At 35.1% G+C, this 22,963-nt stretch overlaps 1 protein-coding gene across 3 annotated transcripts in view; it reads left to right on the forward strand.

Moving 5' to 3' along the window:
- Nucleotides 1–22,963, forward strand: part of SPATA17 (spermatogenesis associated 17) — a 229,169-nt gene that overhangs the window by 116,534 nt on the left and 89,672 nt on the right. For all 3 annotated transcript variants that reach the window (XM_045397234.3, XM_065541898.2, XM_065541900.2), the window contains 2 exons: nt 13,757–13,960; nt 21,618–21,766. In XM_045397234.3, coding sequence (XP_045253169.2) covers nt 13,757–13,960; nt 21,618–21,766 — 353 coding nt within the window. The remainder of the gene's footprint in view (nt 1–13,756; nt 13,961–21,617; nt 21,767–22,963) is intronic.

The raw sequence follows: 22,963 nt of genomic DNA on the forward strand, positions 1-22,963 counted from the left end.
ATCCACTTCTACTACTCTACTGAAAATAACTCTTGATAAGGCCACCAGGAGTCTCCTAAGTGTAAACATGTGGGACCTCTCTGAGATCTGCACACTGCCCATCACACTTCAGTTCTTGAAACCTCCTTTGGCCTTTGTGACATTATGATCATCTTTTTCTCCTTCTCTGGTCATTTTTTTCTCAGTCTTCTTCAGGAATTTCTATATGTCTTATATACTCTGATGTCATATTGGGGCTATTTATAGTTCTTTAGTTCCAAAGTTATTTAAAGGTTCTGTTACTTTGCACTCTTGCTGTTTTCTGAGAATTCCTTGCCACACCTTATACACCAAACTCCTCTTCCTTCCGGATACTGCTCAAATACCAGGCATCCTAACTCCACAGAATAGTATATTTCATATATATATATATATATATATATATATATATATATATATATCCACATCAACATTTATCAGAATTACTTAATTATTCATAAACTTATCAAGGTTGTGACTCAAATGGAAGAGCAGGAATCAGTCTTGAGAGGTTGTAGATAAAGGAGATCAATGAAGCCATATTGGAGATAGGGGGTGGGCTAGGGGTAGGGGTAGAGCGTTGATAGAGTTTAGAGAAAGGAGCAAGCCTAGAGAAATTGCATAATCAAGAAAACAAGCAATTTTAGTCTGGTTCTTTCAAGGATCAGTAAAATAGTGACCTGATATTTACATTTAAAGAGAGAATTGTTTAGTGAGGAAGATGTCCCAGAAAGTTCTGTAAATGGAATCTTTCTCTTAAAGTCTTGCAAAATGCAATAGGGTTAAAGAGAAATCCTCTTTCTTTTCTCACATTCATTGAATTACAGTGTAATATCAGCCAAAAGAACAGAATCTGCCGCTGCAGAGGTCACCCGTCACCTTCTAATTACCATTCCAGGTGTGCGTTCTCCGTCCTCATGCTGTTCCACCTCTCCGTAGCATCTGACACTTCTGACCTCTTTCATGAAATGGTCTTCTCCCTTGAGTCCTGCTTCTCCTCCCTCACTATTTGCTCTTTTGAGTGCCCTTCATGGGCTTCTCTTCTCCCACTTATTTCTTTAACGTGCACACTCTTAAGACTTTCCCGTTGGCTCTTCTCTCAGTCTACACTCTCCCTCAGTAACCCCATCCGTTTTTCACACCTTTAGCTATTTTTATTTAGAAAACACTCCAGTTGCTAGCTATGACCTCTTTTTTAAGTTTCAGACCCACTCTTACAACAATACACTGGACCTCTCAACCTGAATGTTTTAAGGGAAGCTCAATCCTAATACTCCAAAACAGATATTAATATTCCTCTTTCTACCTTCTCTGATGTGGTTCCAAACCCAAGCTTTTCCATGACTCCACATTCTCTTATATCCCTCTTAATTAATCCAGTATCAATGCCTTTTGATTCTACTCTATGGAATGTTTCCCCATCCATCTCATCCTTTATTTTCATTGCTCTTTTTCCTTACCTCTGAATAAGAAATTTTAACCTCTCTATAGACCTGGGGTTTTTTATCAGTTTTTCAGGTCACGATAGATTGTCTACTCTATGCCAGTTATGGAGATAAGCAATAGTCAGGGTTCTCAGCTCTGGCTGCACATCAGCTTTAAAAAACAAAACTAAACTAGACCAGGTACTGTGTCTCATGCCCGTAATCCCAGCACTTTGGGAGGCCGAGGCAGGCAGATCAACTGAGGTCAGGAGTTTATGACCAGCCTGGCCAACATGGTGAAACCCCATGTCTACTAAAAACACAAAAATTAGCTGGCCATGGTGGTGTGTGCTTGTAGTCCCAGCTACTGGGGAGGCTGAGGTGGGAGAATTGCTTGAACCCAGGAGGCAGTGGTTGCCACTGCACTCCATCTTGGGTGACAGAGTGAGACCCTGTCTCAAAATACCAACAAACAAACAAACAAACACAAAAACAACCCCACTAACTAAACTAGACAAATGCCCAGACACATGCTTCAAAGATTCTGAATGAGTTAATTTAGGGAAGAGCTTGAACATCAGTATTTTTCAAATTCTTCTAATATGCAGCCAGAGTTGAGAACCAACAACTTACCCTACATAGAGACCAAGAAAATGGACACAGTCCTTGTCCTTTTGGAACGTAAACTGGACTTGGGGAGATAGACATTATAAAACAATTACTCATATATGCATACAATTAGTTATAAGTGCCATGAAGAAAATGAAAAGGGTCCCATGAGAGAAAGAATAGAATAGGACAGTCTAATTTAGAATGTGTGTGGGTCATGAAAAGTCTTTCTAAAGAAATGATATTTAGTGTGAATTCTTAAGGATGAGTGTGATTTGGCCAGGCAAATAAGCAGATGGGGGAAAAAAAAAAAACATTTTTGGTGAGTTTGAGTCATGGATATAACTGGCATGTATTGAAGAAATGGGAAAAAAGATGTGGCTGCTGTGTAGTGAGGGATGAGAGACTGGCTAAAATGAGGTTGGAACAGAAAAGAATGGGCCTTGTTAAGAATTTATGAGATCTTCTTAGGTGCATTGAAAAGGTAATGACAGCTTTTTATTAAGGAACTAAAATACTTGTTTTATTTTTATTACTTGGACTTCCTTGCAGGTAGGGGGTAAGCACAGCAGATGGAGAGAAACTATAAGTGTGAAGCACTTTGGTAAAGATATTATGGTTGCTTGGACAAGGATTGTGGCCACGGATATGAATAGAAGCCTATGGAGTCAAGATGTATTTTGGAGCTAGAATTAATAGAACTCGTTGGTGGGTTGGATATATGGGGTAGGGGAAAATCAGTAATTATCATGGATGATTCTCGGGTTTTTCACTTAAGAAGCTGAGGAGCTGGTGGTGCCATTTACTTTTTTTTAAAAATAGGCTTTATATTTTAGAATAGTTTTAGATTTATAGAAAAAGTGATAGGAAGTCACAGAAATTTCCCATATACTGCCTTCCACTACACATACACAACCTTCCCCACTGTCAATATCCTGCATCATCCAATCATCCAATAAATGGTGCATTTATTACTATTAATGAGCCTACATGGATACGTCATTATCACCCAAAGTCCATAATTTACATTAGTTTCATTCCTGATGCTGTATGTTCTATGGGTTTAACAAATACATAATGACATATATCCACCATAATAGTATCATACAGAGTAGTGTCACTGCCCTAAAAACCTTCTGTGCTCTGCCTCTTCATCCCCCACTCCCTACAACCTCTGAAGATTTTACTATCTATCTCCAAAGTTTTCTCTTTTCCAGAATGTCAGATTGTTGGAGTCATACAGCCTTTTAAGATTGGCTTCTTTTGCTTAGTAATATGCATTTAAGGTTTCTGCATGTCTTTTCATGGTGTGATAGGTCATTGTTTTTTAGTGCTAAATATTTTTTCACTGTTGGAGGTACCACAGTGTATTTATCCAACATCTTGGTTGCCTCCAAGTTTTAGCAATTATGTAAACAGCTGCTATAAACATTTTTGTGCAGGTGTTGGTGCAGAAGTGAATTTTCAAGTCAATTGAGTAAATATATAAGAACACAATTGCTAGATTATATAAGAGTATGTTCAGTTTTGTAAAAAACTGTCAAACTGTATTCCAAAGTACTTGTATCATTTTGCATTCCCACTACCAATAAATGAGAGTTCCTGTTGCTCCACGCCCATTGCTAGCATTTGGTGGTATCAGTGTTCTGTATTTTGGCCAGTTTAGTTGGTATACAGTGATATTCCTTAATGACATATGATAATGAACATCTTTTCATATACTTATTTGCCCTCTGTGTCTCTTCTTTGGGGAGGTGTCCAGGTATTTTGCCCATTCTATAATTTATTTAAATTCCAGTAATTTAACTTCCAGTACAGTGTTGAAAAGAAGTGATGAAAGGAGACATCCTTGCCTTGTTCCTGATCTTAGTGGGATAAAGATTCTAGTTCCTCACTGTTGAGATGAAATGGAAATTGGTCCATTTCATCTAGGTTATAAAATTTGTGGGCATGGAGTTGTTTATAATATTCTTTTTTATTACCCTTTTAATATCCATGAGATCTGCAGTAATAGTAATGTCTTCCCTTTCATTTCTGATATTAGTAATTTGCATCTTCCTTCCTTTTTTTTGTTAGCCTGCATAGAGAACAATTAATTTTATTTATCTTTCCAAAGAACAGCTTTTGGTTTGTTGATTTTCTCTATTGATTTTTCTGTTTTCGATTTTATTTTTTTGTGCTCTAATTTTTATTACTTCTTTTCTTCTGCTTGCCTTGGAATAAATTTGCTATTTTTTTTCAGTTTCCTAATATGGAAGCTTAGATTATTCATTTTATATATTTTTTCTAATATATTCAGTCAATGCAATCAATATGCCTTTAAGCCTTGCTTTTGTTGAATCCCGCAAATGTTGATAAGCTGTATTTTAATTTTAACTTATTTCAAAAAATCTAAAATTTTCTCTTGAGGTTTCTTTTTTGTTCCACATGATAAAATGTGTTGTTTAATCTTCAAGTATTTGGGAGGTCTCCAGCTATCTTTCTGTTATTGATTTCTAGTTTAATTACACTGTGGTCTCAGCATATTTTGTATAATTTCTGTTCTTTTAAATTTGTTAAGATGTGTTTTATGGCCCAGGATGAGTGTTCTATGTGAGTGTTTAGGTGAGTGTTCTATGTGAGTCTGAGAAGGCTCTATTCATTTCTGATAGAGAGGTGTTGAATTATCCCACTGTAATAGTGGATTCATCTATTTCTTCTTACAGCTATCAGATTTTGCCTCACATATTTTGATGCTTTGTTGCTAGGCATATACGCTTTACAAATTGTTGTGTCTTCTTGGGAAATTGAGTGCTTTGTCATTATGTATTACCCCTCTTTATCCCTGATAATTTTCCTTACTTTGAAGTCCATTATACCTGAAATTAATATAGTTACTCCCAGTTTCTTTTTATTATTTGTTAGCCTGGTATATCTTTCTCTAGCCCTTTACTTTTAATCTATATGTATCTTTATATTTGAAGTGGGTTTCTTTTAGACTACTTATAATTGGGTCTTCTTTTTTTATCCACTCTGACAATCTCTATCTTTTAATTGATGTATTTAGACCATTAATGTTTAAAGTGATTATTGATATTAGTTACAGATTAGTTGGATTAATATCTACCATATTTGATATTGATTTTCATTTGTGCCCCTTGTTCTTTGCTTCTTATTTTGTCTCACACTCTTTTTCTGTCCTTTGTTATTTTAACTGCATATTTTATATGATCCCATTTTCTCTACTTTCTTAGTATGTAAGCTATATTTCTTTATTTTAACTTAAATTAGCAGTTGCCCTAAAGTTTGCAATACACATTTGCAACTCATGCAACTCCACTTTCAAGTAACACTATACAACTTCATAGGTAGTACAAGTACCTTATAATAACAAAATAATTATCATTTCTCCATCCCATCTCTTGTATCATTATTGTCATTTATTATACTTATACATAAGCATTTATATACATATGCGTCATAATTGAATACCTTGACACTATTATCTTGAACAAACTGTTCTCTGTTAGATCAATTAAGAATAATAAAAATAAAAGGCTTTATTTTACCTTGATTTATTTCTTCTCTGATCTTCCTTTTATAAAAAAATATAGATCTGATTTTCTGGCCTATATCATTTTCTTTTTCTTTTTTTTTTTTCTTGTCTTTTCTCAACTCTTATTTTAGGTTCAGGGGGCACACATGCAGGTTTGTTATGTGGATAAATTGTGTGTTGTTAGGGTTTGATGTACAAATGATTTTGTCACCCAGGTGGTGAACATAGTACCTCATAAGCAGTTTTTCAGCCCTCACTCTTCTTTCTTTCCCCTTCAAATGGGCCCCGGTGTCTATTGTTCCCATCTTTGTGTCTATGTGTACTTAATGTTTAGCTCCCACTTATAAGTGAAAACATTGTGATATTTCATTTTCATTATCTCTGAAAACTTATTTTAATATTTCATATAGAGTAGGTCTACTGGCAAGAAATTCTCTTAGTTTTTCTTTATCTGAGAAAGTCTTTATTTCTCCTCTATATTAGAAGGATAATTTTGTAGGGTAGAGTCTTGGACATGGTTGAGCATGAAAAATGCTGGTGGCATTTTTCTCTAAAATTTTAAATATTTCACTCTATTCTCTTCTTGCTTGCATGGTTTCTGAGGATAAATTGGATGTAAAATTCTTACTTTACTCTTAGGGTAAGGTATTTTTTTCTTTGTGTCTTTTCAAGATTTTTTCTTTACCTTTGATTTCCTGAGATTGAAAGTAATTTGCCTACTGTGGTTTTGTCCTTTTTAAAATTTATCCTGCTTGATTTTTGTTGAGCTTTCTGGATCTGTGATTTGGTGTCTAACATCAATTTGGGTAAATTCCCAGTCTTTCTTGCTTTAAATATTTCTTCTGTCCCTTTCTCTCGCTCTTCCCCTTATGTTATTTTTATTACACATATGTTATACCTTTTGTATTTGTCCCACAGCTCTTGGATATTCTGTTTCATTTTTAAAAGACTTTCTTCTCTGTGCTTTTCCATTTTGGAGGTTTCTATTGACATATCCTCAAGTTCAGAGATTCTTCCCTCAACCATGTCCAATCTACTAATAAACCCATCAAAGCCATTCTTCATTTCTGTTACAGTGTTGGTGCTTTAATAGTTTTCCATCTCTCTGCTTACACTGGCCGTCTTCCTTGCAGGCTGTGCACTTTATTCATTAAGCCCTTAGCATATTAATCTTAGTTATGTTAAATCCTGGCCTGATAATTACAACATTCTTGTCATATCTGAGACTGGTTCTGATGCCTGATTTGTCTCTTTAACTGTGTTTTGTGCCTGTGTTTCACAGAGGCTGCATCTTCAAGTTTCACACACTAGTATGGCCTGCTTCAGACTTTTTTCTGAATTTACCTTTTAAAGGAGATGTAGGCCCAGTGCAGTGGCTCATGCCTGTAATTCCAGCACTTTGGGAGGCTGAGGAAGGCAGATCACGAGGTCAGGAGATCGAGACCATCTTGACCAACATGGTGAAACCTCATTTCTACTAAAATACAAAAAATTAGCCAGGCATGGTGGCACACACCTGTAAATCCAGCTACTCAGGAGACTGAGGCAGGGGAATTGCTTGAACCAGGGAGGTGGAGGTTGCAGTGAACCGAGATCGCTCCACTGCACTCCCGCCTGGCGACAGAGTGAGACTTCGTCTCAAAAAAATAAATAAATAAAAAATAAAGAAGATGTGAAAAACAAGAGATTCTCATTTTATACAGAATTAAGTCCAAATTTTCAGCCTTCTAGAATTGACTGCAATCTTGACAAGCTCATCTCTAACAATAACCTCATGCTTAAACTGGCCAACTTCATGTTTCTTTAACAAAGGTCGTATGGTTTCCCACAAGCATGTGTTTATTTTTTTTATAATTCTGTTGGTCTCAAATACCTTTCTTTTCTTTATTGCAAAGCTCTACCCATTTTTTTTTTTTTTTAAGACGGAATCTCACTCTGTCACCTGGGCTGTAGTGCAATGGCGTGATCTCAGCTCACTGCAACCTCCACCTCCTGAGTTCAAGCAATTCTCCTGCCTCAGCCTCCCGAGTATCTGGGATTACAGGTGCCCGCCACCACACTCAGCTATTTTTTTGTATTTTTAGTAGAAATGGGGTTTCAATATGTTGGCCAGGCTGGTCTCCAACTCCTGACCTCGTGATCCACCTGCCTCAGACTCCCAAAGTGCTGGGATTACAGACGTGAGCCACTGTGCCCAGCCAGCTCTACCCATCTTTAGAACAAATTTGAATATTTTTTACACAGAACATATACTTTTATTGCAGTCTTTGATGTGTACCTCTTCAACAGTTATTGGAGGACACTTACTACTGGCTAATTATGTAATAGTCAATTACAAAACCATTCTCCTAATCCCACCCACCCCCACCACTAAGAACAGCTTGATGGGAGTGATAACTTTTTATTCGCCTCTGTGCCTGTTTTGGATCTAGCAAGGTGGACACTTTCTCAGTATTCTATTTAAATTTCTTCATTTTGATAAACATTTCATTAGGATGTTTAATGTATGATCATATGGATGAAGTTATAAAAATGATTGCTAAAGATATACGTGTTAAATAGCTATATCAAAGGTAACATTTCATTTACAATATGTATTTTCTATCACGTGAGAAAAAAAATCAAAGTGTACCTTTGGTATGTGAAATACATGAGGAAAAACAAATGTGTTCCAGAATGAAGATGTTAATAGCACTATAGTTAGGAGAACCTTCTAAAGGTGAATTTTCCAATAGATCTACTTGCCCCTTGCACTATATCCCTCTGAGGAGTTCTAGAATTCTCCAAACAAACTCAAGCTGAATGCAGTTATTATTTTTAAAATACCCTCTTATCTGCACCCTTGAGGAACTTGGGAAGAATGGTCTTAGAATGAGCATACAAACAACCTCATGTTCTTGGCTGAAATACTCCTCTTGATGGTGTTCTTTAGGGCTTGAGTTCTTGGAAGAACCAAATGACCCCTTCAAGTTACTTTTTCAACTTTCTGGGATCTGCATTTAATGTGACCCCTCTCTATAATATGGCTCAAAACATTTAAAAATTCCTTCTTAACTGAAGTAAAACAAAGAAGACTAAAAGCATTTGTCAAAAAAATATTCCTTTATCTAGATAAGTTCTGACCACATATATCCTTTGTGAATCCCTAATGTTTCCATGAAATTCTTATTCCTTCTGGGGTGCTATATCTGAGGGTTAACTATTGTCTGAAATGTACATGGAAGCATAACTGCTGTAGCTGAGAAATGACCATGTTTCCTTTTAGTTCTTAGCAAGAGTAATTGAATGTAGAATATCTTACTAAATGCTAGACTGTGACAGTGTGTTAACACTCTGACTATCTCCTAACAGCAGGGCAATTATTTGCTGAGTGGGATTTTTATAAATCCTCTGGCAGTAGTATGTCCTGATAATTATGATGAAGTGCATTGGTCAGTGTTGATTCAGCAGTCCCTACCCTAGCAAATATTTCATTCACAGTTCTCTGGCCCACTTGTACTTTTCTAGTTATTAGAGAGAGATTTTTACTACTCTTCCCTACTGGCTTAGTATATCATTTTTTTAGGCCAAATGTGATTAAAACTTAGAATCCAAACATATTTTAGCCTCCTTTAGGAACTGTTTCTCATGGCATTCAGAAATTTTGAATCAAGAGCCAAGAAAATAGTTTTAAATTTTATTCCTACTTGTGATCAGCCACTCTTTTTTGCTGCATAATTGTCATTTGTAAAACTAAAACGAATTCTTCCACCTATCCTGAATACTTAATCATTCTTCATACCCAGAATGAGCAGTTCCTTGGAAATCATGAGAAATTATTATTTCTGTTATGGTAAATTATGAAATCAGAACATTAGTAATTGTGATTTGGGAATTGTAGGTGTACACTATCCTATGTCTTATTCTTCCTATTTCATAGAAACTTGTTTTAAAAGTACACCTTGGTAACAAAGAGAAGAGGAAAAAATTAGACTATAGCTTCCCCCAGGCAATTACAAAGTAAAGGTCAGTGTATGAGTGGAAAATGGCCATAAAAAACATTTTTTATGGAATAAAATAGTAGATGCTTCAAATAAAACAAGTATATCCATTTATTTTCAAATCAATTGTACTGTTTTAACACTTTTCCATATAATACTTAGGTATAAGAATAAAAACTGAGAAGAAAAGGGCCAATTGATAGATTGTTAGAAATACGGAATGGTTCAAAATATTAATGTAATGCTAAGGGTGACTGGGTAACAAATGGTACATTTGCTCGTTGCTCAACCTGACATAATTAATATTCTAGGTCATGCTTAAGTTCCCATGATGGAGAGTCTGAAGGGGGGAATTCAAGAAAAATATATATCTATTATATAACTCATTGCCTTTTTTTTTTTTTCGCCTTTTGACGAGTCAGAATCATAGCCTTTAAAAAAAATCAGTGCTTTCACACCTCATTTGCCATATTCACCACTGGGCCACCAGTCAGCAGCCAGGCCTGATGCAAGGAGGTCAGTAAGAAGCTATTAGCAGAGTCCTCTCCTGAGATTTCTTGGGTCTTATTGAGTTGAATGTTAGCATGACAGTACTGCAAATAACTCAGTTGTAGGCTTTTTCTTTTTTTTAAAAACAGTTAGCACAGATTTCCCCATAGTGTTGGTCACTCTAGAAAATTATTGCTGAAAATGAAGTCCCCAAAGCTACCTTGGCAGTAGCCCTTCTAAGTTGTGAAAAATGTGAAAACTGAAAAATATGCCATAGTCCCTGAGGATTAACCCTGTCTTTTGTGACTCAGGGTAATATTTTAAAAAATCAACAAGAAACCATTATTCATAAGTGACTTACTAATGATGAAATATGGCAATTGAGACAATAGTATGTTAAGGTTATTTTATTTGTTTAAAGAAATAATAAGTAAATGAATACTGTATCAATATAAATAAATAGTGTATTTGCTTGCTGGAGGGATTGTGGGAGTGCTGGACTGTTTTTATTGACATAACTTAGCAAATGTATTAAATTAATTTCTAAAATACTGACACCTTGAAGACTTTAAATGATACATTTGAAATTCAATTAAAATATATTTTCGATCTATATTTGATTTAAATTGCAAAGAGAATACACATGAGGAGGTCTCCATATAGGTTGCAAAATACAATTTAAGAAAGCTATCATGTCTACTGATCCATTTGCATTTCCCATCTAGCCTATGTATACAAGTGCATGCAAATGTGCAAGGAGATCAAAGAGGATTTCTAATGGGGTAAAGTTAATAGCTGGTAGCCATTATTCAGGTAGGTAGATATTTTCAAATGATAAATTATAATCTAGCTAAATTGTATGTATTTTACCATTTTAATCTGTAAGGTTGTAGCAATGTTAATAAAAAACTAACAGACTTCAGTTTATTAGATCATCACTGATGAGAATGGTATTCTCGTATCATTTTTATAGACTGTAGATTTAGTTATACTTTATGTCACAATAGTCTTTAAAAATATAACATTTATTTTTTTCTCATTACAATCAATAAATTCTAATCTTAGAAAATCACCCTAGAAATTATCTTTGTAATTACCATCCACTTAAAAATTAGTGTCCATGGAAAGCTATTGTCTGTGTATTTACCTCGTCCATATTTACTGTTATAGCGAGAACATGTTAACATGACATTAAAAATGGTTTATATAACCACCTTTAATGTTTTTCAGCACAGTGTTTTTCTTGTATCAATTGTAATAGAGAATAAATCTCAAAGAAGAGCCAATACAAAAATATTTTTAAATGTTTAAATGCATTTACATTAACTATTTTGCATTCAATAAAATATAGTCTCCAATTATAAAATAGGAAAATTTGAGTTGGACGTGACTCAAGTAGGTCTTTGACAATGCGTTTTAAAGCCAATTTAAACTGTTCTGTTAAGAAAGAGAAAAATGATATAATCTGTATATTCTTTGAAAGCAGTTAATATGATTTTGAAATAAGTCTCTTTTTATTAAGATATTTATGTTGCTTTGGAAAGCAAGAGTGAAACAGAGGTTTTCATGGGCCTTTCTGAACTGTACGTTGTTATTCTAGATAAGCATTTAACATTCATTTATTGAGTGCCTACTAAGTGCCATGTACCCTGCTAGGCCCTGGGGTTGCAAAAATACCTGGAACAGACTCTCTGTGCTCCAACTGCTAGCTTGTGGAAGACATACATGCAAATATAATTTTGAAACAGTGTAATGTGATAGGTGTTGTGGTGGTTATCACCATAGTGAGGAAACATGTGGGACAGGACATTGCATTTGGGACAGGATGTTGCATTTGGGATAGGGCGTTGCATTTTGGATAGCACATTCCATTTGGGATAGGGCATTGCATTTGGAATAGGACTTTGCATTTGGGATAAGACATTACATTTGGGATAGGACATTGCATTTGAGATAGGATGTTGCATTTGAGATAGGATATTGCATTTGGGATAGGACATTGGCTTTGGGATAGGACATTGCATTTGAGATAGGATGTTGCATTTGAGATAGGACATTGCATTTGGGATAGAACATTGCATTTGGGATAGGACATTGTATTTGGAATAGGACATTGCATTTGGGATAGGACATTGTATTTGGGATAGGACATTGTATTTGGGATAGGACATTGCATTTGGGATAGGACATTGTATTTGGAATAGGACGTTGCATTTGGGATAGGACATTGCATTTGGGATAGGACATTGGCTTTGGGATAGGATGTTGCATTTGGGATAGGACGTAGCATTTGGGATAGGACGTTGCATTTGGGATAGGACGTTGCATTTGGGATAGGACATTTCATTTGGGATAGGACGTTGCCTTTGGGATAGGACATTGCAATTGGGGTAGGACGTTGCATTTGGGATAGTATATTGCATTTGGGATAGGACGTTGAATCCAGCCTGGGTAGGTATTTGATAGAGGTTAACACTTATCGTTGAGTTAGGCTGGAAATACAAAGTTTTCTTAGACAGTTTTTCGAAGACAGCTATCTTAGTTAATGCTTTGGAACTGCTGATCCCATGAAGTAAATGTAGCAAACAGAAATGTTTATAGATATTTTGATGGCATAAGAGAAATCACATTTTTAGTAAGAACAGATAAATGTAATGGATATATTCTTTATATAGTCGAGAGTGTCTACAAAGAAACCAAACAAGTCATACTGCCCTTTAAAATGTAACTTCCCCTTTTGAATATGCATTTGTGTATGATATTTATGTGTACACATATGTGTATATATTTTTATATAAGGCTTCATGGAACCATATATCAAAGATTGATATCTAATACCATGAAAATATAATAGCATCAAAATTTTGTTCTATGCAGTTTGTATATTCAAACAACATTAAATTTTCAAAAATGGACACTGCTAAATTTGACTTAACATTTGTCACACATACATCTATTGAACCTCTATTGTGTGATAGGTACTCTTGACTATTTTGATGCAGTGCGTGACAAAGTCAGTGATAGAACAGCAAGGATAATATGACACTACAGAAGCATAGCACCTAACCACATGAATACAACTCATGAAATACAGGATGTTATTTTGAGCGATATATAATATAGTATTATAGCCTATATTATAGGCGATACCTATAGCATTATAGGTGATATTAATTTGATTTAAAAGTACAAAAGTTAAGGTAGCTGCCCTTAGTTTATGTAATGAATAATAATTAAAATAATCAGTCAAATATTTGAGTACTTATTTTGTACCTGAAACTTGTTCAAGCATTGTGTATTTGACTTCCTGTGAGTGAATATGTGACTTACACGTATAGTTAAATATACATAGCATATAGTTAGAATACAAAATGAATGAGTTAGGGACTTACTGTAATTTTTTCTTAAGTATAGTGATATAAAAAGGCTGTGTGACAGATAGGAACTTGAGCTCACTAGTTTTTAAAATGTTTAGTGCTCAATCTTGAAAGATGTTGAAATTGCCTTTACTTGTGTAGCGTAAAGACGTATTTTGTAAAATCCCCTTAGGTAAATCTGAAGTCCACCTCTGGTTAAGAACCACAGTTGGAGTTTAAAATGTTCTTTGAACATAAGAAAAAATTTCATGGTACAACTGTATCTTTCTTTTATTTCATCTGAAAATTAAGGATAAAAATAAAAATTGCTTTCTTCTTCTTTAGATTCCAGGAATATACAATTCACCCTTCAGAAAAGAGCCTGATCCATGGGAGTTGCAATTACAAAAGGCAAAGCCTTTAACACACCGAAGACCTAAAGTTAAGCAGAAGGACTCCACCAGCCTTAATGATTGGCTAGCTTGTACAAGCGCCCGTTCTTTTCCTCGGTCTGAAATTCTACCACCTATTAATAGAAAGCAATGTCAGGTACTAATTTGCTGTATAAGAATTCTGTCATTAATTTTATTCTTGCTTTTTTTTTGCAGTTTTTATATAACACTATCTTAATTTAACCATTTTTAACTATATAGTTTAGTGGGATTAAGTACATTCATATTTTTGTGCAATCAGCTGTCACTAGAACTCTGTTCATCTTGTAGAATTGAAACTCTATACCCACTAAACAACTCTCCATTTCCCTTTGCCCCATCCTGACATGACTTGTTTCACTTAGCACAATGTTCTTAAAGTTCATCTATGTTGCAGAATATGTCCGAATTTCCTTCTTTCTTAAGGCTGAATAATATTCTATTTTATGTACATACCACATTTTGTTTATCCATTTAAATGCCAATAGGCACTTGATTTGCGACCACACTTTACATATTATATTGTGAATAATGCTGCTGTGAACATGGGTGTAAAAGATCTTCTTGAGACTGTGTTTTCATTTCTTTTAAGAATATACTCAGAAGTGGAATTGCCAGGTTATATTGTAATTATATTTTTAATTTTTTGAGAAACTGCCATACTGTTTCCCATAGCATCTGTACACATTTTCCATTCCCATAAACAGGGCACGAGGGTTCCAATTTCTCCACCTGCTCACCAACAATTATTTTCTGTTTTTTTTTTTTTTTTAATAGTAGCCATCCTAGTGGATGTAAAATGGTATCTTGTTGCAGTTTTGATTTGCATTTTTCTAATTATTAGTGATGTTGAGAATCTTTTTATGTGCATATTGGCCATTTGTGTGTCTTCTTTGAAGAAATGTCTATTCTAAGTCCTTTGCCCATTTTTGAATTGGGCTGCTTTTTGTTGTTGAGTTTTAGGAGTTCTCTATATGTTCTGGTATTAATTCTTGGTTTGCAAATATTTTCTCTCATTCTATGGGCTCCTTCTCTACTCCATTATAGTGTCTTGCTTTTTAAAAATATAGGGTCGGGCACGGTGGCTCACGCCTGTAATCCCAGCACTTTGGGAGGCTGAGGCAGGTGGATCACAAGGTCAAGAGATCAAGACCATCCTGGACAACATGGTGAAACCCCATCTCTACTAAAAATACAAAAATTAGCTAGGCATGGTGGTGCGTGCCTGTGGTCCCAGCTACTCGGGAGGCTTAGGCAAGAGAATAGCTTGAACTCGGGAGACAGAGGTTGCAATGAGCTGAGATTGTGCCTCTGCACTCCAGTCTGGCGACCAATCTACATATATATAGTCTATAATCTGTATATATATAGGTTATTGTTTTCTTCCATTTTTGACCAGAGGAAAATTATTTTTTGTGAACTCTAATTTTAAATAATAAACATAAAGCAATTTATTAATATATACCAAAGAAGTGAACAAACACTTCTTTGGTATTAAATCTTGTTATATTGAATAAGAAGTTAAAACATGGATTATTTCCTAGAATCTAGATTTTTTATGTAAAAATATTGTTATACCACTACTTGATATAACCTGTTGTTGCTGGGAATATATGTATTATCAATTTTATTGAATTTAACCTCTCATTTGATGCTATATTTCTTTACATACCATTTTAAACATAACTTGGGTTTGAGTAATTTTAAAAATCTAAATTTGAGAATTAGAGACAGCTCAAAACAAAGCAAGACTCATAGTAGAAATGGGAAATCTTCACTATAACTGGACTGTAGTACCACAGGATTGGCAAATGACTTCCTGAGGCTAAAGGGTAGAGTGGGGTGGGATTAGTGATGATTGTCGCCATCCTAAAACTCCCAGAGAGCCAGAGGTCTATCATCCTGATCAATAATTAAGCTGCCACCATGTAGTATCAACTACATTGTGTTAGATTTGGCTCACACAGTTAAACTCCCAGAACTCCTGATCGTTAGCTGCCTGCATAGGCATGCCCTTGTGTATCTATATTGCTGTATAAGAAATTACTCCAAAATCTAATGGGTTAAACCAACATAAATTTGTTACTTCACAGTTTCTGTGGGTTTGTCATTCTAGGTACAGCCTTTGGTGAGTGCCTCTGACTGAAGTTCTCTCATGATGTTGTAGTCCAGATGTCAGCCAGGCCAGGCACAGTGGCTCCTGCCTGTAATCCCAGTACTTTGGGAGGGTGAGGTGGGAGGATCACTTGAGCCCAAGAGTTCACAACCAGCCTGAGCAACATAGCAAGAGCCTGTCTCTATTTAAAAAAAAAAAAAAAAAAAAAAAAGATGTCAGCCATGGCCGTGATCTCATATGAAGGCTCAGACAGGGGGTGGGGATAGGAGGGCAGTGAGATCCCCTCACTCATATGGTTGGGTGTTGTCATGCCTCAGCCCCTCCTCACATTGGCATATTCACAGAGCTGCCTCACAACATGGTAGCTCACTTCCCTCTGGGTGAATGATCCTAGGGAGAGAGAGAGACAGCTTTCAAAACAGAAGCCACAGGCTTATAAAGCCAATGCTGGAAGTGACATCCCATCACTTCTGCCATGTTCTATCCGTTCAAAATGAGTAAGTCTATTTTATACTCAAGGGCAAAAGACTATACAAGGGTATGGATACCAGGAGGCAGGGGCCCTTGGGGGTCATCTTAGAGACTGCCTTTTATACCCCTAACCATTGAATCATCCTTGCAAAAAGATAGCCCTGCATTATATTTCATTAAAAATCTCCCACTTTACTGTAATAATTTGTGATATATGTTGTGTTTCCATTCTCTATAATTACATCCTTAATTCCCATTATTTGTATCTTTTTTTTTTTTTTGCTCTCTCAAAACTACTAACTGATAATTAATACTATTAACTGATGGTTTATACTCTCTTAGAGAAAGAGCTATAAAATATAACTGAAAATCTATAGTCAGTTTCCCCCGGTACTGCTTTCTCTTTTTCTTCATCTCTGATTCAGATCCTATGATATTCTATTTATATCCTTATTCTTTTTTTGAGATGGTGCCTTGCTCTGTTGCCCATGCTGAAGTGCAGTGGAGGGATCTCAGCACACTGCAACTTCTGCCTCCCTGGTTCAAGTGATTCTCCTGCCTCAGCCTCCCGAGTAGCTGGGATTACAGGCACCTGCCACCATGCCCTGCTAATTTTTGTATTTTTAGTAGTAGAGACAGGGTTTCGCCACGTTGGCCAGGCTGGTTTTGAACTCCTGACCTTAGGTGATCCACCTGCCTCGGCCTCCCAAAGTGCTGGGATTAAAGGAATGAGCCATCACGCCAGGCCCATGTATCAGCATTCTCAATTACCTAGTAAACTAATCCATTTATCTGAATCTGACCATTTTTTTCTTTACAAAAGTGGAGTGAAAAGCATAGTGGGAGTGAGCAAAGGGACACAAGAGAGATAGTAGGAAAATTTTCAGTTTTTTAGGGGGATGTATCTTCAGAGTATGGTTTCATTATTCCTTTTTAAATAAGAGTTATGTCAATATTCTAGTGAAAGCATTTAAAATAGTTTTAAATCCAAATATAAACTGACTTTTATATTATGAATAACTGAATTTTTGCTATTTTGAATTATGTACATTACTATTTTTCTATTAGTGTAAGTAATCATCGTATTGCATATATAACATAACATTGCATCAACAAGCAATTAAATTTATTAATTATTCTATCAAGAAAATAACTCTAGCATTTCCATTGCATGTATATTAAGTGTTCAGTGTGTTAAATGTATTGACTGCTCAAAAACAGTTAAGGTAGACATAATATTGCATATTTAAATTTTTAATAATCCATGTTGTGGCTGGGCGCGGTGGCTCACGCCTGTAATCCCAATACTTTGGAAGGCCGGGGCAGGTGGATCATCTCGGGTCAAGAGGTCGAGACCAGCCTGGCCAACATGGTGAAACCCCGCCTCTACCAAAACTACAAAAGTTAGCCTTGCATGGTGGCACACGCCTGTAATCCCAGCTACTTGGGAGGCTGAGGCAGGAGAATCGCTTGAACCTGGGAGGCAGAGGTTGCAGTGAGCAGAGATTGCACCATTGCACTCCAGCCTGGGTGACAGAGCAAGACTCCGTCTCAAATAATAATAATAATAAAAATGTTGCATGCTATATTCATTTGTATAGCTATTGGTTCTACATGGAATTCATAGAGTAATTTTGCATGCAACTTTTTAGGAAATGTGAAAATTACATGGCATGAATAAAATAAGGGCATGTAAATATTTCTGAGCTGAAAACACCATGAAAGTCACCTGAACTAAACTACCACACTATACAACATTCACCACATTAACCATTAAACATGTAATGTTATGGTATAGGTGTTTTATAATGTTACTACATTTGCTTTATTGCCCTGCTTTTAGTATACTTTTAATGATGTGTCTTCTTCTACACTTGTTAGTATTCATTCTTTATCTCTATTTCTCAATACAACCTCTGTACAACCATTTTCATTCCTTACATGGCTTTCTTCCTCCATTCCATTCTATGTACACATAGACATACATAAATAAGTGTATTTAGTATGTATGGAATGCATAGGAAAAAGGTACATATATAGAAATAATATATGGATGATGTATAGGTATATGGAAAATATATATGTATAAATGGTGTATCAGCCCATATGGAAGATATATATATATGGTATAAGTATAAAAATAGAAAATTACACACATTTGTAAAACAACTTGCTTGTGTGTGTGTGTGTATGTGTGTGTATGGAGAGAGAAAAATATATATGTTTATATAGAGAAAATATGTAAACATATGGAGGAATTTTAAAATATGTATTTGCATATGTATATATATATACTTACATATATATACACACATATACTCCTGAATTACATTTATCTAGCATGCTATAAAATAATGATCCCTACTAATATATTCTCTTCTTTCTTTTTTATTCTCTTCTATTATTTATTTACTCTTTCAATGGTTTTTTCTTTCCTTCTTCTTCTGTCTCCTTCCTTCCCTATTTTAAGTTCCTCCTCCTTTTCCTCTGGCTATGTCATCCCCACTGCCCTGTTCTTCATTCTCTTATCTTTCCTTCTTTCTCAATCTTCCTTCTGTCGTCTTTTCTTAACACCTTCTCCTCTCTTTACTTCCTTTGCCTCTTTTCTTCACTATTCTTTTTTTTTCTTTTCTCTTTCCCTTCTTCTTTTTCTTTTTCCCAAAATGGGATTTACATTTTGTTTTGTTTTTTTCTGAGCCATATTCCTGTGTGTTACCCAATAATAAAAAAGTATATACCTCATTGGTGACATTTAAGATTATGCCCAAATGATAATACTTGTACTCTAATCAGAGTAGCTCTACTTGCCAGGTGAATTTTTTAAGTATCTGGGACAATTTTATGGTTTTAATAATTAAGCTTAAAAATACAAAATGACTATAAATAACATGAATTATGAAAAACACAGCAGAACATAAGTATATTTGACTGTCATAACTAGGGCTTAGGTGGAGGCAACGTAACTAAACATTGAAAAACCATAGCTAAGAGTCCAGAAATACCTGTAGGGTCAGGTTGAGTCCTGGATGATCTAGGCATTCTAAGGATTAATTGGAAATAAGTACAATCAGCATATCTAAAGTTTGATAGGTGAAAGGCACACGTAGATATATAGATATATAAATATAGATATATATTTACAAAACCTGGGTTCCCATGTCATTCTGGGCATGACTGGGATAGGTGATAGCCTGATATCCAAAAAAGGCAGTTTTTCAAAAGAAATATAAATCAACAAAAATTTGATGTAAGAGAAACTTGACAGGGGTGTCAAGTTCACTAACCAAGGAGCTGGAAGACTATTGAGCTCAAAGACAAGATGCTAACTGTCTGAGGTATAAATGTGTGGACCAGGCACTGCAAAGACACAGGGACCCGGACATGACTGCACAAAGTTCAGGGATCATGAAGGTGGTAGTGAACCCAAAAGGAAGACTGCGTTTACTTTCATTCTAAGCTTAAGCAGGGCTTGTTCTCTGTCATTTTCTAGTCTCATTGGAACTAGTAAGTTCCAGAACAATAGTAGAGGAAGCCTACAAGTAAATATGTGCTATGTTTGCTTATCAACAAAGGTTAGAAGGCATATAGCTTGACCACCGAGAAGACCTTTGCTCCATGTGAATGCCGGTCTCTTCAAAGTCATAGCCTTGGGCCATTGTGTATTTCTTTGATGCTACTATTGCTCAAAACCTTTTAAAAATTCTTCTTGAAACTAATAATGGTAATAATAATAATAACAACAATGTAGTGGGAGCCATTTTGAGTGTTTACTGTGTTCTAAGTACGTGGTAAGGGTGTTACACATCTTAAGATGTCACACATCTTAAGAGAAATTCTGTGATGTAGTTATTATTCCATTTTAGGTATGCTGAATATCAGCATAGAGAAATAGTTTGCCCCTTGTCATACAACCAAACATTAATTTTTTAAGTCATAGACTGTGTCAATGTAAAAGAATAAGAATAAGAAAAAAAAAAGTCCCATTTGATTTCTTAATAGTGGATTTGGAATCATGTCACTGTATCTTTAAAAAGTAAAGTTCCAATGAAAATCCATTAACTACTTTCAAATATAGCAATCCTCCTGTCCAGCTGTGAAAAGTACTAGATGATACTTATTTGCCATTTGTGTTATTTACGGTCCATGACTTTTATGGTAACTGGTTCCTATTATTGGTTTCTATTAATGTAAAACATAAGTGAACATAAATGAGGCGTGAATCATTTCTTTTTATTAGCCCCACAGTCTTCACTCAGTGCTTGCAGTAACTCCAGCTGTGTCTTGTTAGTGATAACCTATTTAAAGAAGATATTTTTAAGAATAAGGAATTTGATTAGAAATCTTTGTCCACTTAATATTACTTCTCTCCTGCACAATGGTGATGAAATAACCAAATATGCAATTAATGGCACAGCAAAATCTTGAGCTGCCTTTGATTTGTATTGTGCCTAATATGATACTAATTAGACAACCAGTGGATTTTAGTAACTAGTATAAATACCAACTAACTTGAAAGCAGGATATGTTGTAAGTTACTTTTCACAGTGCAGCTGTGGACTTTCCTCTGCTAAGTATTTGTGTCATTAAAAGGTTGCTATTGGTATCAGAGTAATTGAACAATAGAGTTTACAATTTTAAATAAATAACATTTAAACTAAATAAAAGTTATGGTTCTTCTCTGTTTAGGAGGCTGCCTATTAAATGTGAGATTTGACATTCACCAAAAAATTTAAACTTAATGAAAAAACACATGCTCTCCTATTTCTATTTGTAGAAGAGCTCTTGGAAAGCTACGCTTGGAATTTTTTTCCTAATATTTGTATTTACTCAAAAAGGGAGACAATTCTTTCTTTAATTATACTAAACAAAATGTGCTTTGTAAATTTAGAAAAGAAAGCAACCTATAGTAAGTTTATCAGTTATAACATGAAGATCTCTTGATGGAAGTGGGGAAATTTCTGTTTAATTTTAAAGTTTTTTAATGTAATCAATTTTACTTGAGAGAACATTGCTTGAAAATAAGTGATATTGTGTCATGTATATTCTAACTCAATGAAGAACAAATGGTGTTTTAAAAACAACTTAGTAAACCTGCTATACTTTGTGGATGTTCACTAGCCTTGGTCATCAATAATACATCAAAAAAAAATCTTCCATATAAAATATGTTCCTCATCCTGTCTTGTCAGGGGCCTTTCCGAGATATTACCGAAGTATTAGAACAACGCTACAAGCCTTTGGAGCCAACGTTGTGGGTGGCAGAACCAATCGATGAATTAAAGTTGGCCAGAGAGGAGCTCAGAAGAGAGGAATGGCTGCGAAATGTAAATGACAATATGTGAGTTCTTAACAAAAATAGCTGTGCCATATTTGGTGCCTTAAATTTTCTAGTTTTTCTATTTCCTAATGCTGTAAAAAATCTTTTATTTGTGAGAAAAGGTAAAGCCACCCTTGACCTGTTCCAAAGCGATAATTTTTCAATATGCAAATGATTTAAATGAGGTCCGTATTGATGGCAAAAACTCTTTTGACAACTCAAAAGACAAAAAAAGATTAGCATTTTGAGGATAAATGACCACTATCTATGTATCTGTGAAGATAATTTTCTTAATTATCTATACTGAAAGCATACATATTTATGATATGCCTAAAATAAGATCCAACAAGATGGAAAGAAACATTTTTCTTAACGTGGACTAAATATCATTTTGATCTATTGACATAACATTGTAGTTTTAATAAATCAGATATAATGAAAGAGGTTAGTTTCTTTATGACTGAGAAAGATGACTGAAAAAGGTGAAGAATGATTTAATAGCATATGTAATTTTAAATTATTTTATTAGCATCATTGATTTGGGTCTCAATTCATACATCTTTCTCTCAGGCACTTTCTCTCTCTTAAGACACTTTGTCGGCGGGCGCGGTGGCTCAAGCCTGTAATCCCAGCACTTTGGGAGGCCGAGATGGGCGGATCACGAGGTCAGGAGATCCAGACCATCCTGGCTAACACGGTGAAACCCCGCCTCTACTAAAAAATACAAAAAACTAGCCAGGCGAGGTGGCGGGCGCCTGTAGTCCCAGCTACTCGGGAGGCTGAGGCAGGAGAATGGCGTGAACCCGGGAGGCGGAGCTTGCACTCCAGCCTGGGCGACAGAGCGAGACTCCGTCTCAAAAAAAAAAGAAAGAAAGACACTTTGTCATCAGTAGAGTCACATGTCATTTATAAATAGATCCTTTTAAATCTAAAATGGCTTTATCTTTATTATTGTCATTATTCTATAATGTCTCATAATTATCTTTGCAATTATCTTATATTTTAAATATTATTTATATGCTAAATAAGACATTATTACATTATGACATCATTATAATACTAAATATTAGTGATAATATTGGTATAATATAAATTATCCTAAATTATGTAATACAAAATATAACATATAAAATTATAATTATTTATTGCATTTACATAATACATGTGCTAATTGTTACATAATAATTTATACAATAATTATAAAATATTTTAAAAGTC

The sequence above is a fragment of the Macaca fascicularis genome, chromosome 1 (assembly GCF_037993035.2).
Source record: "Macaca fascicularis isolate 582-1 chromosome 1, T2T-MFA8v1.1".
In the NCBI taxonomy this organism is placed as follows: Eukaryota; Metazoa; Chordata; class Mammalia; order Primates; family Cercopithecidae; genus Macaca; species Macaca fascicularis.